A 17,443-nucleotide genomic window follows, 5' to 3' on the forward strand; every position below is an offset into this window, starting at 1 on the left:
CGCAGCTCAGTGTGGCGCTGTTCCCCGCCTCTGCCTTCACCTCGCTGCGTGCCTGCTGCTCCTTGGCAAACACCAGCTTGGGCTCTGGGGACAGACAGATGCACAGAGTCAGAGACACTGTCTAGGTCAAGAAGGCCACATGGGGAAACAATTTGAATGGTTGGCTGGAGGACAGAACTTCCTATAGGCTCTGCTCTGGCTATGCCCAGGAGAAGCCCCAAGGCCTCTCAGTACAAAATCAGATCACCCACATAGGACCCTTACAGTGCAGAAGGGCATGTGACAAGAGTGTCTGTTGCTACGCTCCTTGAGGGAAAAACCACAGGGTCATAGCATATGTGCCTCTGTCCCCTACCCCCGTGACAAAGGAACACTGCCAATCAAGGAACATCATCACCGGGGCTGAGGGTCCCTGACACTCCATGCCTTTGCTCTGAGCACTGTAAGCTGCTGTATCAGGTAGGGGCTGGGCTGTCTATAGTTAGACCTTGTCCTGATACCTCACCGGAAAGGGGTGGTTTTTGGCCTTTAGTGCTTGGTCCTCTTGGTGTAGCAATTATGTAGTGATCGATACCATTGTCGGCCATTTTCACCGTCTGTCCTTTCGTGCTTACCATGGCCTTTCACATTAAGGATCTGATTACCAGAACGAGTGTCTTCCGGTCAGCCATGAGCCTTCATTTTTCCCTTCCAGTTGTGTCTTTTGATGACATAAAGGCATCTATCTCATAGGCTACACAGACACAATGCTTCAGCAGACGTGAAAGTGTCCTTGTCCTTTATGCCTGGCGCATTTCTATCCTGTAATTCTATCCTGGAGTCTTGTAGACCCCACAGTTCTACTCAGAGCCTGTCACCCTTCATACTGAGTCTGTGCGGCCGGCTTTACTGGTGTCCTTGTGAGGGAGGAACACACCCATTATAAGTGTACTCTCTGCACTTACGTGTATGGTGGTGAGATCTCATCGCTATTGCCTAACAGCCTGCCTGGTCAGGGCCACGGTCAAAACACACAAAGAGGAAGGGTGGTGGCCTGGCTACCCTTGTGTCTGTTGTCAGGCTCCCTGTCCCATTTCTGGAGCAGCCACCCACACCTGTATTGACGATCGGCTGTCTCCAGGATGGCAGCATCAGAACAACCCTGGACGCCTCGTAGATGAAATAGTCTTTCCTCAAGACTCCTGTGACTCCACTTGGGCCTTGAAATCAACTTATCAGGTCTCACACCACCCAAAGATCTCCACTTTGACAGTCATCAAGAACAAACACCTCTCTTGGTCTGAAGAGCTGGCCCGGGCGTTAGGAGCACTGGCTGCTCTTCCAGAGGATCCAGGTTCAATTCCCAGCACCCACATGGCAGCTAATAACTACCTGTAACTCCAGTTCCAGAGAATACAGCGCCCTCTTCTGGCTTCATCGGGCATTGAACACACGTAGTGCATGAAACATTCATTCATTCAGGCAAAACACCCATGTACATAAAATAAAAATAAATCTTTTAAAAAGGAAAAGAATAAACATAACTAGCTATCACACCCCTGCTCTGCTCCTATTTCTTCCTAAACGAAGTTCTCCTCGAAGGGCTAAACATGCCTCAGGAGACACGGAACCAAAACCACGACACAAGGTCTTCCTGCAGTTCTGAGTTGTCCTGTGCCACCGTGTCACCTTATTGCCTGTGGCATCTTCCTTTAAGATAAATGCATTTCTTAATTTGTGCTCTTCTGTGGTGCTTCATGCTGGATAGGCGTTGTTACAATAAGGCCCTTAGAAATCTTTGCTGTAGAGAAATCTTACAGGGCTGCGGCTCTCATGGTGTCTGCTACTCTTGAGTAGCGCCCTTCAGGGGATTTGGGAGTCTCTTTTATTCCTACTTTAACAGTGTTTGGTTTTTGTTTTGTTTTGTTTTCTTGTTTTGTTTTTGAGGAGTAAAGGTATGAGGACTGCGAGTTCAGGCTCTGTGACAGAGCCACGCCTCCACCAAAAGAATGTTCTATGTGAGTACACACTAAACTTTGTCTTTGATATATGATGTAAAATATTGTCAAGCGTTTTGTTCTGCAGCCCCTGGTCTCAATTTTTAACAATGTTGTTTTAGTATCAATACTGTATTATCAACAGAAAGCAAGTTGGCTGTATCCGCTGCCTTTTTGTTCTCTGAAAGAATCACTGTGACCCCACAATAACTTCTTTCTAGAATATTTTGTACAATTTACTCATAGTTCACTGAACTTGACTATTTCCTATGCCCCTCCCCCCTTTTTTAAAGGTTTCATTTCTTTAAAAAGTTGTAGAAGTGGGCTGGAGAGATGACTCAGTGGTTAAGAGCACTGACTGCTCTTCCAGAGGTCCTGAGTTCAAGTCCCAGCAAACACATGGTGGCTCACAACCATCTGTAATGGGATCTGATGCCCACTTCTGGTGTGTCTGAAGACAGCCACAGTGTACTCATATACATAAAATGAATAATAATAATTTTTAGAAGTTAGATAATAAATTTTTTAAAAGTTATAAGAGTACACTGGGTGAGAGGACTCCATGGTTATAACCTCAGTGTTCCTACCTTAAGATGGGAGAAAGACAAGAGAATCCCGGGAAGTTTTGGGTCAGCTAGCCTCACCTTCACAGTAATGAACTACAAAAGAATCTGCCTCAAAGAAGATCTAAGCCTGAGGTTGCCCTCTGACCTCCACACATGCATGCACTCACACATGAACATGCACACACACATATGCCATATATACACACAACACAACATATACTAAAATCACAATGAATATAAAATAAAAGGTTACAGGACTGGTTAAATTCCTAGGACTTTTTCTATAAGATTTATAGTCATTTTTCAGGAATTGGCCAATTTAGTGGAACTCTTGGAACTCACCTACCTACACATACGTTGATGTCATAGTCCTTTCAGATCATTTGTCAAAAAGATTCTCTGTGGGTCTTTCATTTGGCCCTTATATACAATAATGTTGCAAGCTCACCTCAGAGGATGGGGAACCACACCCCCTCCCTCTGCAATATTTTAAAAGTCTCTGAACTCTGAATGGAAGACCAGTGTCAGCTCACAGACCATGCAGCAGCCAGGGCAGGGAAGGACACGCTACTGAACTGTCACAAAGACGCTGTGGATGTAGCTTGCTTTCCCAACGGTGCTGTTCTGGAATATGTCATCCCCATACTCCAGATGTGGCATGACCCTCACAGTTATTCTCAAACCTAGATGCACTCATTAAAACCTTAAGAGGTATCAAAAAGAATGCTCTGGGCGAGGAACATAAGAAAGATTTGCTTCAAAAAGAGACCTCCACAGCTCAGACGTGTCGCTGAACCGTGCTCATTAGCCTCATGTTCTTGGTTCCTCTACACAGACACTGCCACAAAATACACATGCAGACAGTTCCACGCAGTACAGCACCTCCCTGTCACTGACCACAGGCTCACCACAGGGGATGAGAGGGGAAACATGAAGAGACAATGTATAACAGACAAAGCCAAAGAGGAGCCCAAGGTCAGTCACAGGTATGAGCCAGTCACTGAACCCCCTGAACCCCCAACAAGGCCAACATAGTGCCTTGATACCAACCTGCCACGTCCAGGTGGAAGGAGAGCTTCTGTCCCCCGGCCTCGCAGCTGTACTCCCCAGCATCCGCCTTGCCCGCCTGCTGCACCACCAGCCTCCTGGAGCAGCCCGAGGCCTCCACGCGCACCTTCGAGCTGGAGCTCAGCTTCTTCCCGTCCTTGAACCAGGTCACCTCAGTCTGAGCCTGGGCCACCTCGCAGCTCAGTGTGGCGCTGTTCCCCGCCTCTGCCTTCACCTCGCTGCGTGCCTGCTGCTCCTTGGCAAACACCAGCTTGGGCTCTGGGGACAGATGAGGATTCCAGGGTTAGAGACGCTCTGTAGCTCAGGAGGGTAACATGGGGAGAGAAGCTCCGAATGGGGCAGCTGGAGAGCAAACCACCCTCCAGACGCTGCCCTTACTGTGCCCAAAGCCTGAGCGCCTCTCGGGACAAAAGCTCAGCTCACACCCATTACTGTGGCAGAGGGATCCCATGACAAGAGTCTGTACAAGGCTCCTGCTAAAGGGGCCTGTAGGTCAGGATACTCGTGACAGTGGAGGATCCCCTCCAAGGCTGAACTGAGCTTCCTTTGAGTATCATCTGCTGCTAAGGTGAAGAGGTGGCCTGGGCCATCAATAATGATACAAATAAATCTTAGCGTCTAGTAGATGAAATGTCCTTACATTCTTTCTTTAGGTTTAGGCTCACACCTTCAAAGGATCATCTCTTAGACAGTTACCAGCAATGGACCACTGGAGTTTCCATGCCTGGCTCACCACTGGAGTTTCCGTGCCTGGCTTCACCACCAACCTACACCCTTGGCATTGCTCTCCTTGTCTCCTCCCTGAAGAAGGTTCCCCTTCAGAAGCCTAAATGTGTTTCATTAGGCATTGAATTAAAAGCTTCACACTCGGGATTGTATGGCAATTCTTCTTTTGTTCCTTGGTTTGGTTTGGTTTGATTTGGTTGGTTGGTTGTTTGTTTGTTTGTGGGGTTGGATTTGGGAGTGCTTTGTTTTGTTTTGGTTTTTTTTTTTTTTTTTTTGTATTTTGAGACAGATGGCTCTCCTGGAACTCCCTCTGTAGACCAAGCTGACCTTGAACTCACAGAGATTTGCTTGCCTCTGCCTTCCAAGTGCTGGGATTAATGGCGTATGCTACCATATACAGTTCGGCTATCATAATTCTTTTATGATATCTTTTCAACCTTTTCCCCCTAGTTTATCAGTGCAGAAGTGGTAGTCATACAATCTGTGACATCTACCCTTGTGTACAGTAAGCTGCTCTGCACTCTTCACTGAAAGAGAAAGAGACCATGGCTTTGTGTTTGGCATGACACCCGCTGCCCTCAACTGCACTCCATGTGAGATTTAGGAAGTCTTTTTAGGGCTAGCTCGAGAGGTTGTTTTTTGTTTTTTTTTTTTCCTACTGCCAGGGTTTTAGGGATGCTGTGTAAAGGGCTGCATCATAGAACCACATCCCTAACAGAAGCATTTGTTTTTAGTGTACGTAGATGTTAGATTTTACATCTTCTAGATATAATGTAAAAAAAAAAAAAAAAAAAAAAAAGTTTTTTGAGACCAGGTTTCACTCTGTAGCGCTGCCTGACCTAGAACCTGATTTTTAGATCAAGTTGGTTTCAGACTCACAGCGATCCCTCCAACTGTGCTCCCTGTCCCCCAAGTGCTAGGATTAAATGTGCGTCCCCACACATAACTGCTTTTTAAACGTTTTTTAAACTATATTTATTTTTGAGTGTGTGTGTGTCTGCGCCTCTGTGTATGTGTATGTCTGTGTGTGTCTGTCTGTCTGTCTGTGCCTGTGTGTCTGTGCATGTGAGTGCCAGTGCTTTGGAGCCCACTTAGAGATGGAGTTGCAGAAGGATGTGGGTGCTGGGAACTGAACTCAGGTCCTCTACAAGAGCAGGTAGCACTCTTAGCCACAGAGCCATCCCTCCAGCCCTAATTCTCCTAACATCATAGACTTCATTGGCTTTCACATTCTAATATTAAACCAACCTTGCATTCTTGGATTAGCATTACCCCAATGTACTCAGCTCTTAGCACACTGCCCCAGTTTGTCAAAGTTTTGTGTAGATTATTTCAGCATCCATGAGAGATTGGCTTGTGCTTTCAGTCTTTAATAATGCACATCATTTTGGTATCAATACTATCTATATAAAGTAAGTTAGAAAGTATATATGTCCCTTTGAACTGTAGAGGAATGACCATTACACAAAATTATTTGTTTCCAGTATAGTTTTAACAATTTATCTACAGGCTACTGAACTTAACTCTTCTCCTACAATATTTTTTTAAACTTGAGTATGTGTGCACATGTATGTGTGTATGTGTGTGTGTGTATACTTGTGTGTAAATGTATTTATGTGTGTACATATGTAAATGTGTGTCTGGGTGTATTTGTGTGTGCATGTGTGTGGGTGGGTGTGTATATATGTGTTAAGTGGGTGTATGTATGTATGTGTGTATGTGGTATGTGTAAATGTGCATATGTATGAGTATATGTGCATGTGTGAGTATATATGCATATGTGTGTATGTGTATGAGGGGAGTGTGCACAGGGGTGTGTGTGTTTGTGTGTGTGTGTGTGCAGGTGCTCAGAGTCAGAGAAGTTAGACCCTCTAGAGCTAGAGTTCCAGGCAGTGTGACCTGATGTGGGTGGTAGGATTTGAACTCAGGTCCACCACAAGAGTAGTGTGTGCTCCTAACAGCTGAGCGATCTCCCCAGTCCCTCTCCTATAACATGTTTTAAACTTCTGTTTATCAATATAAAGGGCTATTTGGCTATTCTGATTCCCAGTCTTTTCTTGTATCCATTCTGATAACATTTCTAAGGAATTGACTGATTTAAAGAAACTCTTCAAAATTTGCCTGCATAAACCGTGCCATATTCCTTCATACCACTTGTCAACCGGGACCCTCCATTTTGTCCTCCCACCAACAAGGGGTGTCATGGGAAGCCATCCCAAACTGCCATGTGCTTGTGCCTCAGAGGGACTTCAAGCCATCCTCTTCAGGCTAAACCTCTTTCATAACATTTTTTAATATGGGACATGCTACGGGGTGTGTGTTGTGTGTGTGTGTGTAGGTCCAAGGACTGACTGTGGCAACCCCCTCTTGCCTTCCCCTAGGTGGACTGGGGGGAATTGAACTCAGAGAACTTGGTGGCAAGGCCCTTAACCTGCTGAGCCCTCACTAGCTCTCAGGGCTAAATGCTTCTCACAAAGAAAAGTAATGTGAGCTCATAGATCTCTCTGTGGCCCCAGCATGGAAAGGCAGGTGCCTGAATTTCTAGACAATTTGGGGGATATTATAGAATATTATGGAACAAGGTTAGTTTCCTGACAGGAGCTGTGATTTGTAGAATGAGCTACATAACCTTTAAATTTTCTAAATGTATAGGACAGATTCCTGAGACGTATAATCAGGGCATAAGGTTCTGGCTGAGGCAAAAGAAAACCGAGTTATGGGGGGAGGGGTATGGGAATCTTTCGGGATAGCATTTGAAATGTAAATAAAGAAAATAATAATAATAAAAAAAAAAAAGAAAGAAAGAAAACCGAGTTATCTGTGCAGAGATTGCGGGAGCTCAGAGGTATGTATCACAGGGCCTTGCTGTTGGTCCTCTGCACGGTACTGCCTTGAACACGGATGCTGGCCCTGCCACGCTGGAATGCTCAGAGGACTCCATGAGAAAGGGAAAGGGACGCCCAGACACCGACCCGGGGTGACCAAAGGCCAAGCTGGAGATGACAGAGTACGATTAGGAGGTAAAACTTCCCCTCAGCACATTCAGAGACACTGAAGTCGCTCTGAAGAGAGAGCACGCTCTCAGGTGCACGTGGGAGCCCAGCACAGTCCAGAGAAGCCCGGATACAAAACATGACAAAGATGAGACTCCCCAAACTGGGAGCAACTCTCCAGACGCCCAGGAAGGAAAGGACCTTCCCCGGACACCTTGCCAGACCCTGCCCTGCTCGATGCTGGACTAAACATGGAGAGAGAAAGAGGAGAGACCTGAAGAGATAATGTGCAACAGAGACATGCAGAGTCGGCCCTGGCCACGAGCCAGTCACTGAACCCTCACAAGGCCAACCTAGAGCCTCAACACCCACCTGCCACGTCCAGGCGGAAGGAGAGCTTCTGTCCCCCGGCCTCGCAGCTGTACTCCCCAGCATCCGCCTTGCCCGCCTGCTGCACCACCAGCCTCCTGGAGCAGCCCGAGGCCTCCACGCGCACCTTCGAGCTGGAGCTCAGCTTCTTTCCATCCTTGAACCAGGTCACCTCAGTCTGGGCCTGGGCCACCTCGCAGCTCAGTGTGGCGCTGTTCCCTGCCTCTGCCTTCACCTCGCTGTGTGCCTGCTGCTCCTTGGCAAACACCAGCTTGGGCTCTGGGGACAGACAGATGCACAGAGTCAGACATATCACTGATCAGGAAGTCCACACCAGTGAGAGTACTGGACGGTGCAGTGGCAGGGTGGGGCAATGTCTAGGTATTTCACTGGATGATCCCAGGAGAAGCCGCCGTCTCTCTCAGCACAAAACCACAATGGATCTGTGAGGTTTCAAGAACCCCACCATTTCCATACATCCCTCCACCCTGTGGTGATGGATCAGATGTAAGCTCCCAGCTACTGCTCCAGCCACATGCCTGTCTGTCTGCCGCTGTGCTCCCTCCATGGTGACCACAGACCAATCCTCTGGGACTGTGAGCCCCCAAATTAAATGTTTTCTTTTACCAGTGGCCTTGGTCATGATGTTCTTTACGGCAATAGAACAGTAACTAAGACACACTCTTCCTGAATGCCTATGTTTGCGTATTGCCTGTTAACCATCCCTGCACTGAGAATCTGTTGTCCCATTGTATTAAACTGGATTAAATTTGGTCTAGAATAGTTTTGGTTTTTGTTTTTGGGGTTTTGGGGTTTTTTTCCAAATCTAATTTATCTTGAATTGTCAGACTATAAATTACTCTCGTGACAAGTCCCCAAGTCCCCAAATATGCTCAGATAAAAGAGACGCCAGCTGAAAACAAACAAGCTGTCTCTACCTTGCTTGTTTCCTTTTTCTATAGACCACTGCCTCTTCTCTGGCTGTAAACATAACTGCCCATGTTCTGGGGCAGAGACATCCCTGGACTAAAGTCTAGTCTCACAAAGAAATTGCATAACTAGATTGGCAGATTGGCTGTGATCCTATCCCTTTTTTTTTTTAATTTTATTTTATTAATGTTTTTCCTGCATGAATGTCTGAGCACCACATGCATGCAGTACACACAGAGGCCAGAAGAGGGCACCATATGCCACTCCCAGACTGGAGTTCCAGCTAATTGCGAGTTGTCATATGGTGTGCCAGGAACTGAATGTGGATCCTTGGAAGAGCAGCCAGTCTCCCAGCCATCTCTCCAGCCTTGCTATTCTGTCTTACTAAAGACACACAATACCTCCGTGGCGGTCTTGGACCTAACAACAAGTGTTTACCACCAGCTTTCCTCCCAGCCGTGCTGGCTGCAGCTGGCCTGAGAAATGTCATTTTCAACCCACCCCACGGCAATGGTCCCATGGTGATGGAAACTGGACACCTGCAAAACCCATTTCATATCTATCTGTCCGTGTAGAGTTTGACATCTTTCAAGAGTGTTTAGTGACTTACCACACCGAGTCTCTCCACGTCTGGTACCTTTTTTTTTTTTTTTTTTTTTTTTTTCGAGACAGGGTTTCTCTGGCTGTCCTGGAACTCACTCTGTAGATCAGGCTAACCTGGATCTCAGAAATCCACCTGCCTCTGCCTCCCAAGTGCTGGGATTAAAAGCATGTGCCACCACTGCCCAGCACTTTAAAGCTTTTAAACTCACTTTTCAAGATGCTCACTGCTAGTATATAGTGAAGAATGGCCTCTACCTTGGCCTTTGTACACAGGCTTCTTTCTCCACTCGTGTATCTTCTGAAGCAATCTTATCATTCATGAATCTGTTGGGTGTTTTTCCCTAACCTTCGTGCCTTTTGTTGGGTGTCCTTCCTAGTTATGCTACAGGGTGCGGTGACAGCTGGCCTCTTTATGCTGTTCCTGATCTTGGAGGGAAGTAATCCTGTCCTCAATTTGCATACAAGGCTGCTTGCCAAGCCAAGAAAGATCTTATTTAATGACATTTGTTACAAATTTTATGACATGACTGGTGATAAGTTTTGTCAAATACTTCTTTTTTAATCCACGATACTAAGTTTTATCCCTTTTTGGAGATAATTTCTGTTTTCAGTCGGTTGGATGAGGTCAGACTGAACTCTCACTTCCTAGTATCCAGGGCTGCTGGTCCTGGGCTGGGAGTTCCCTCACAGGGGATGGTCTTGTGGGTGTGACACCCCCCAGGTCAGCTTGTCAGTATTGTGTTCCACAAACTGTCCTTGATACCCATAATAGGTTGACCTAAAATATGAGTTCTTACATGCTAGCCAGATTTTAGTGTGCTATGCTACCACATCCACAGCCTGGAGTTTTGCCTCCTTTTCTGTCTCTAGGGGATAGCTGTAAACACAGAATAAGTAGCCCTCAGAAGGCCTGAAGGCCACTGCAGCCATCACCTACGGGCCCTGTGACCTGGGCTCCTAGGCTGTGACTTACTTACCCACCTGACACTGTGAGTGATTTGTGAGTGCCTGGCCCCATTTTTAAATACAGAAGTGATTATACTATCATTTATGTCTATACCATCCCTTGCTTAAATTCTTAAGTGATCATTTTTATAGGTCTTTTTTAACAAATTTATTTATTTTATGTATATGAGTTCACTGTAGCTGTCTTCAGACACACCAGAAGAGGGCATCAGTTCCCATTACAGAAGGCTGTGAGCCACCATGTGGATGCTGGGAAATGAATTCAGGACCTCTGGAAGAGCAGTCAGCACTCTTAACCTCTGAGCCATCTCTCCAAGCCAAACATAATTTTTAACATTTCCTTATTGTACATGTGTGTGTGTGTGTGTGCGTGTGTGTGTGTGTGTGTGTGTGTGTGTGTGTGTGTGCGTGTGTGTGTGACATGGCTTCTATAAGTGGAACTTAGTGCGTCAGGCTTGGCAGCAAGTGGCTTTACCTAGTGAGCCATCTCCCCTGCCCATAAGAGAAAAGGCAATTATTTTGTTCACAAGACTGGCCACAGTTCCTGCTCTATCCCTTGGGTGGGACAGTTGTCCTCAAATTGTGGTGGCTACCTCTGTGGCCACCCACTTTGTGGGTTCACTCTTGGCTCCTCCCCAGTGGCTGTCAGTGGCCTTTCAAATCTTAACTTTCAACTCCCCAAAGTAAGACATCCCCTTGAATTTTTATCAGATATGAATATAGTTTGGGTCTTCCGTGGATTTCTATGCACTTTGATCCTATTACTACCTTCTGAAAATATGTGACAATTGTTACTTGTGGGAGCCTTCAACATGCTTTTTAGATTTGGAATTGGAAATAAACTCTTTGTGTTGTTATAAGTCTTTTAGAATTTCACTTTCCACTAGTGTTGTCAGTATACTAGACAGTTAAAAATGTTTTCTACATGTTGATTTTGAGTTTTTATTAAACCATTATCTGAGAATGAGAGCTGTGTATTACACTAATGCATTGCTAGAATTCAGATGCTGCTCTGGCCATCGTACCCACAACAGCCCTTCCCCTCTCAGAGACACTGGTGGGCTCCTGATGAGACACTGTGCGTAGCCTCCAGCTAAGAGACTCCACGCACAGACTTTTCCTGCCTGGGGAAATGAGTTTACATCAGAGGCTGTTTGTGGCCATGCCCCCGCCCCCAGGCCCTTTCCTGACTCTGACTGCAGACTGTTGCTCTAAAACCTCTCATCCTCAAAGAGCTGGCAGTAGAGGCTCCCCATCTGCCATGTGGACCCTGATTCCTCCTCCAAGCATCCACCATTCTATCTCTGGTGGTACAGCCTGAACTCTCTTCAGCGCACCCACCACGCTGTTTTCTGCTTGTCTGTCCATAGTGTTAAATAAATCCTGATGCATCAAAGAACCACTTCTGTCTTGGTGTCCTCTATTGAGTCTGTCACCTTCCATACACATTTACGGAGCACAATGTGACATCTTGATATATGTTACAGCAGGGAACAATTAAGTCAAGCTGGATAAAATGTCCATCACGTTCCAGTTTGCTTTCTATTGCTGTGATAAACACCATGACCAAAAGCAACTTGGGGAGAAAAGGGGTTATTCAGCTCATACTGATAGTCACGATTTACCACTGGGGAGAGTCAGGACAGGAGCTCAAACAGGAAGTAGAGCAGAAACCATGGAAGGATTCTGCGTACTGGTTCATTCTCTCCCTTTTTTACATAGCCCAGGCCACTTGCCTAGGTTAGCTACCCACAGTGGGCTGGGTCCTCCCACCTTAAATCACCAACCAGAAAAGTCCTCAGACATGGCCATGGGCCAGTCTGGGTCATCCCTCTTCCCAAGAGACTCTTGGTTATATCAAATTGATAATAAAAAGTAACCAACATCTCTTTCCACATGCACATTTTTGTACAAACATTTGAAGTGTACTCTTTCAGCTATTTTCAAGCACATGGCACATTATTACTACTACAGTATATGACTCATTTCCCCTGTGCTGTGTGTTTCCCAAGGCTCATGCGATAGAAGTCTGATCCTTGGTGTGCAGATACTGAGGTCCAAGGACCTCAAAAAGGTAAGACTGGCTCACTGGGTCCTGGGGATCAGATTCACGCCATCAGACTTGGTGGTGAGAACCTTTGCCCTCTAGTTCATCTCACTGTTCCTTTTTTTTTTTTTTTTCATTTTTTAATCAACAAATGATAAATTATAGGGCACAATGTAATGTTTCAATAACCTGTCTACATTGTAATCAAAACATGGTAATTAGTATATTTACTACACCAACTATTTATTATGTCTGGTGGCGAGAACATTTTAAATCCTCTTAGCTGTTTGAAAATGCATTGCACACTATTGTCAAGTAGAATCATTTTATGTGCAAGAAAGCACCAGAACTAATAATTACCTTCTAGAATGTTTGACAAGATTTATCCGTAGCACTTGTACTAAGGCCCTTTCCTATGGTAAATTACCTTTGGGTGTTTGTTTGTTTGTTTGTTTGTTTTGTCTTTAGATTTATCTATTATGTGCAAGCGTGCCTGCATGCCAGAAGAGAGTGCCAGATCCCGTACAGATGATTGTGAACCACTGTGTGGTTGCTGGGAATTGAACTCAGAACCTCTGGATGAGCAGCCAGTGCTCTGGGACGGCTCTCCAGCCCTGATAAACTCATTTTTATAATTATGTTTCAAAAAGACACTATGACCTTTCAAATTTTCTACTTCTTTTTATGTCACTTTTATACAACTTCTAGAAAATAGCTGAATAGTTTTATTTTTTTAATTTTTCATATTCTTTGAAAAAAACTTAGTAAAGATACAAAGTGGTTTTTTTCTTTTTTTTTTTTTTGTCTTTTTTTATTTTGTTTTGTCTGTATGTTTATTCAGAAACCATTCCCTATTCATGGAATACTTGAGATGTCATCTAGTAACACCCAGTGCTCACGGTAAGAGAAAACTCCTTAGTGAGGGAAGACAAATACACATCTAAGATTTCTAGTGAGTGGGGGAGGTGCAGACAGATGGCCTTCTAAGGACACTGGACAGAGAACCCCACAACTGGAACACCTTGTTTCTCAAGGGTGGAAAAAAACCATAAGCTCCATCTTCCTCTTTCCAAATGATGCTCCACACTATGACTGACCTGTTTGCTAACCGGCCTTGAGAAAATAAGACTCTGCCCACGGAAAGCTCTCTACTGTCATGGCAGCACACCCACGAGCCCTCTGCCCTTCCCTTGCCGCACACAGACACTGCGATAAGATGTGCGTACACTTCCGTACACACAGATGCCTTTACACCTCAGAGGTCAGGAAGGAGTAGTCAGGTACCAGTACCTGAAACTACATAAGTCAACTTTTGTTGCAAGAAAATCCAATTATGATTAGGGGATCAAAATGTCCCTAGTTGTATTTGAATTGAATGGAAATGCTTCTTGTGAACAAAAATGTTCTTGCTGGATTAGGGCATGCAGGATCTGCAGACACTTGGACATCCACAGAGTCCAGAGAGACAGATCTCACTTACCGCAGTCCTAAACACCAAGAGGAGCCAGGGATGTCCCTGGGCACCAGACACCTGTGCAGAGAATGCCTGGGATGTTTTGGGATGATAAATGCTACCCCGTAACAACAAGGACTCAGCTCTCCTGACTTAGATATACATCAGCTTCTGCTCACACAGCCAAGCCATGGATTTGAAAACAGAATGTGAAAGATTTAAGGTTCTCAGAGGTAAGTCTCCTGCAGCAGTGCCAGGGTCCTTCAGATTACTAGTCAGTCTTAGCATCTCATCCAAATGAGCAACATTAGTGCCCTCAAACAACTGACCTGTGACGTCCAGGTGGAAGGAGAGCTTCTGGCCCCCGGCCTCACAGCTGTACTCCCCAGCATCCGCCTTGCCCGCCTGCTGCACCACCAGCCTCCTGGAGCAGCCCGAGGCCTCCACGCGCACCTTCGAGCTGGAGCTCAGCTTCTTCCCGTCCTTGAACCAGGTCACCTCAGTCTGGGCCTGGGCCACCTCGCAGCTCAGTGTGGCGCTGGCCCCTGCCTCTGCCTTCACCTCGCTGCGTGCCTGCTGCTCCTTGGCAAACACCAGCTTGGGCTCTGGGGACAGACAAGGACACACGGGGTCAGGAAGGCCACACAGAGAAAGGGTCTGGATGGGTGGCTGGATCAGAAGTTATCTCCCATGCTCTGCACTGGCTGTGCCCACGAGAAGCCTCAGCATCTTTTGGGACAAAAACCAGTTCATCCACATATCCTGCCACAAATTCAGGGGCAGCTCCAGCATGTTAGTTGCACTGCACGCAATGATGCCCATTACAGTTAATGTACTTAGGATCTGTTTGGGAATCTGCCTGACCCTGAAATCATGAGGAAATCTGTAACACATGCGACAGTCCTCTTTTACTCTCACTTTGACACCTGTAATCACCTGCACTTGGCTCTTCAGTAGCAAAGAGGACATCCAACCTGATTTTATTGCCCTGTGTTCGGTGCACCTTACAAGACACTGGGGTTGGAGGAGAGGTATACACTCTCGGTTCTAAGCTCACCCACTAATTATTTAAATCTTATTTTTGTGTTTGGTCTCACTTTAGATGTCAAAGCGTCTTGGCATCTGGTATAGCAAGTGCCCCCACAGGGATCTTTGACCGTGACTTGACTCAATATTTTCCCACTTGGACAGCAGCATCCCTTGCTACATTTGAACCAAGAGTGATCACCTGAGGTCTTCCTGACTGTGTGGCACTTAGTTTATCTTCTTCACTGTCCCTTCAGGATGCGTCACAAAGCCTGTCAGCAAACCTTGTGGGACTCAGGACTGAGAAGGTAATGCTTTTGACATGGGGGTAAATCTAAAGTTGTCACCTCCTGGGCAGACATGGGCACATTTCCTCTGCATCACCTGAGGTCTAGAAATCATTCTCAAGTCTCTTACTAAGTGTTGATTTTTGGCATAAGAGATCAACATAAAACAACATCTCCAAAAGGCCAGTCATAGTTATGACTGAGTTCAAAGACACCAAAATGGCTGACATGCTAGACAAGTGATTTAATCTCCACGTAAAGCTGGCCAGTGATCTCAAGGAGGAGACAAACAAGCAAACGGACAAAGCAAGGAAACCAGCTCAGGATGTAAATAAGCCTGGGATGCAGAAGAACTGGCCAGCAACAAACACACTTGAGAAACTGAGCAAGGACTGGGAGATCTTGAAATGTGTGTGTGTGTGTGTGTGTGTGTGTGTGTGTGTGTGTGTGTGTAGAGAGAGAGAGAGAGAGAGAGAGAGAGAGAGAGAGAGAGAGAGATGAAAATTCAATAATAAAATCTCAAATGCCCTGGGAAGCACCACCAACACGTTAATCAATCATATGAAAGTCTATCATGGGTGCAGGACACCAGGAAAGGCTACAGCCAGACAGCAGTAAAGGAAATTAAAAAGAGCATGCCCACAACATTCAGGAACTCTGGGATATGATCAAGAGATCAAGCCTATGAACTTATGGGGTAGAAAAAAAATGAGATAAAAACTATAGATGTAGAAAATGAATTCAATGAAATTATAGTTTACAGAAATTCTCCAACTACAAAGATATGGGTAACAGAACACATGGCGTATTTACAGTTCCCAAATCAACGTGACCAGAAAGTCTTCCCTAGGATGTATGATAAGGAACATGCTAAAACAAAACAAGGAAACAATGTTAAAGGACTGTAAGAGGAGCAGTGAGATGGCGCAGCAAATAAAGCATTTGCTGCCAAGCGTGGCAGCCTGAGTTTAAGCCCCAGAACCTGCTTAAAGGAGAAACTTGACTCCTGCGAGGTAACTCTGACCTCGACATGTACGCACCATGCTCTCGCACACACAACTTAAAAATGTAATAACGTTTGAAAAGGCAAACCCACTAGCGTAACCCCAGACATCTCAGTAGAAGCCCCCAGCCCTAGGAAAACAAGGGATGCTGTATCCACATACCGGGAGGAATGGAATTCCCAGCTAAAAGGACTATTGCAACAAAGTTATCTCTTAAAACCAACAGAAATAAAGACAGCTCAAGAGAAACAAACTAAAGTAACTCATGACATCCAAGACAACACTTACTTAAGACTCTAATGGGAATCCTAAACTCTGAGGAGGAAAAAAGTCTTAATCAGAGTAGCATGTGGATTAAGACATTTCATGAGAAGAGTATGAGCAGAGGAGACCTGGAAAAGATTCGGTTGTGACCAATCCTGTATATGAGTGAACCTCATTAACAAAAACAGGAAAGGGGGGAGAAGAAGAGTCTGGTGAGGTGGCTCTGAGGTTCAGAGCAATGGCTGCTGTTGCAGAAGACCGGGGGTTCAATTTCCAGCACCCATGTGGCAGCTCACAATTATCTGTCACTCCAGTTCCAGGGGATCTGATGCCCTTTTCTGGCCTCTGTGAGCCACTGCATGCATGCAATGTACATACATGCATGCAAACACTCGTACACATGCAATCAAAATAAATCTTTTTTTAAAACGACAAGAATGAATAATAATCCAACTAAAACAGCCAACCAGGAAAACAAACAGTAAAATTGAAAGAATCAGAAAGCACCTCTCTATAATAATCCTAAGTGTTAATGAGCTACTCTCCCTGACAGAGTAGACTATTGGATTAAAAAATAAGATCCAGGGACTAGAAAGATGGCTCAGTGGTCACAAGCACCTGATGCTCTCACAGAGGACCCAGGTTCAGCTCCCAGCACATCCTTGGTGGCTCACAACCACCGGTAACTCCAGTCATGAGAATCTGAAGCCTTCCTACCTCCAAAAACACGCACGTGGTACCCAGACAGACACTCAGGCAAAATGCTCGTACATGTAAAAGAAAATAAAGAAATGTAAAACTAATTTTAAATATGTCACTAATTGTTTTAATACTGATACTCTTTATAGTTTAAAACACACACACACACACACACACAAACACATTTTACTGGTAAATTCAGTCTTGAGAAAGGATGGATCGAAACCATGGAAGCCAGAAACAAGCAGGGTAGCTAGACTCAGATCTCATTAAACAGAGTTCAAGGCAAAATTAGTCAGAAAATGCAAAGTTCACTATGCACTAATGAGGGAAGAAATTCATTACATCAAAAAGATGTAATGATTATGAATATATTATGTAGATTGTCCCAAAGGACTGACCTGCCACGTCCAGGCGGAAGGAGAGCTTCTGCCCCCCGGCCTCGCAGCTGTACTCCCCAGCATCC

General features: G+C 45.4%; 1 protein-coding gene across 1 annotated transcript in view; it reads right to left on the minus strand.

Moving 5' to 3' along the window:
* Obscn (obscurin, cytoskeletal calmodulin and titin-interacting RhoGEF) overlaps positions 1 to 17,443 on the minus strand; it is a 139,479-nt gene that overhangs the window by 89,968 nt on the left and 32,068 nt on the right. Inside the window, 5 exon segments of the mRNA XM_029545663.1 lie at position 1; positions 3 to 84; positions 3,593 to 3,868; positions 7,702 to 7,977; positions 14,027 to 14,302. The exon segment at position 1 is cut by the window's left edge and continues 190 nt beyond it. Of these exon segments, the coding sequence (XP_029401523.1) occupies position 1; positions 3 to 84; positions 3,593 to 3,868; positions 7,702 to 7,977; positions 14,027 to 14,302 (911 nt within the window).

The sequence above is a fragment of the Mus pahari genome, chromosome 14 (genome assembly GCF_900095145.1).
Source record: "Mus pahari chromosome 14, PAHARI_EIJ_v1.1, whole genome shotgun sequence".
Taxonomy (NCBI): Eukaryota; Metazoa; Chordata; class Mammalia; order Rodentia; family Muridae; genus Mus; species Mus pahari.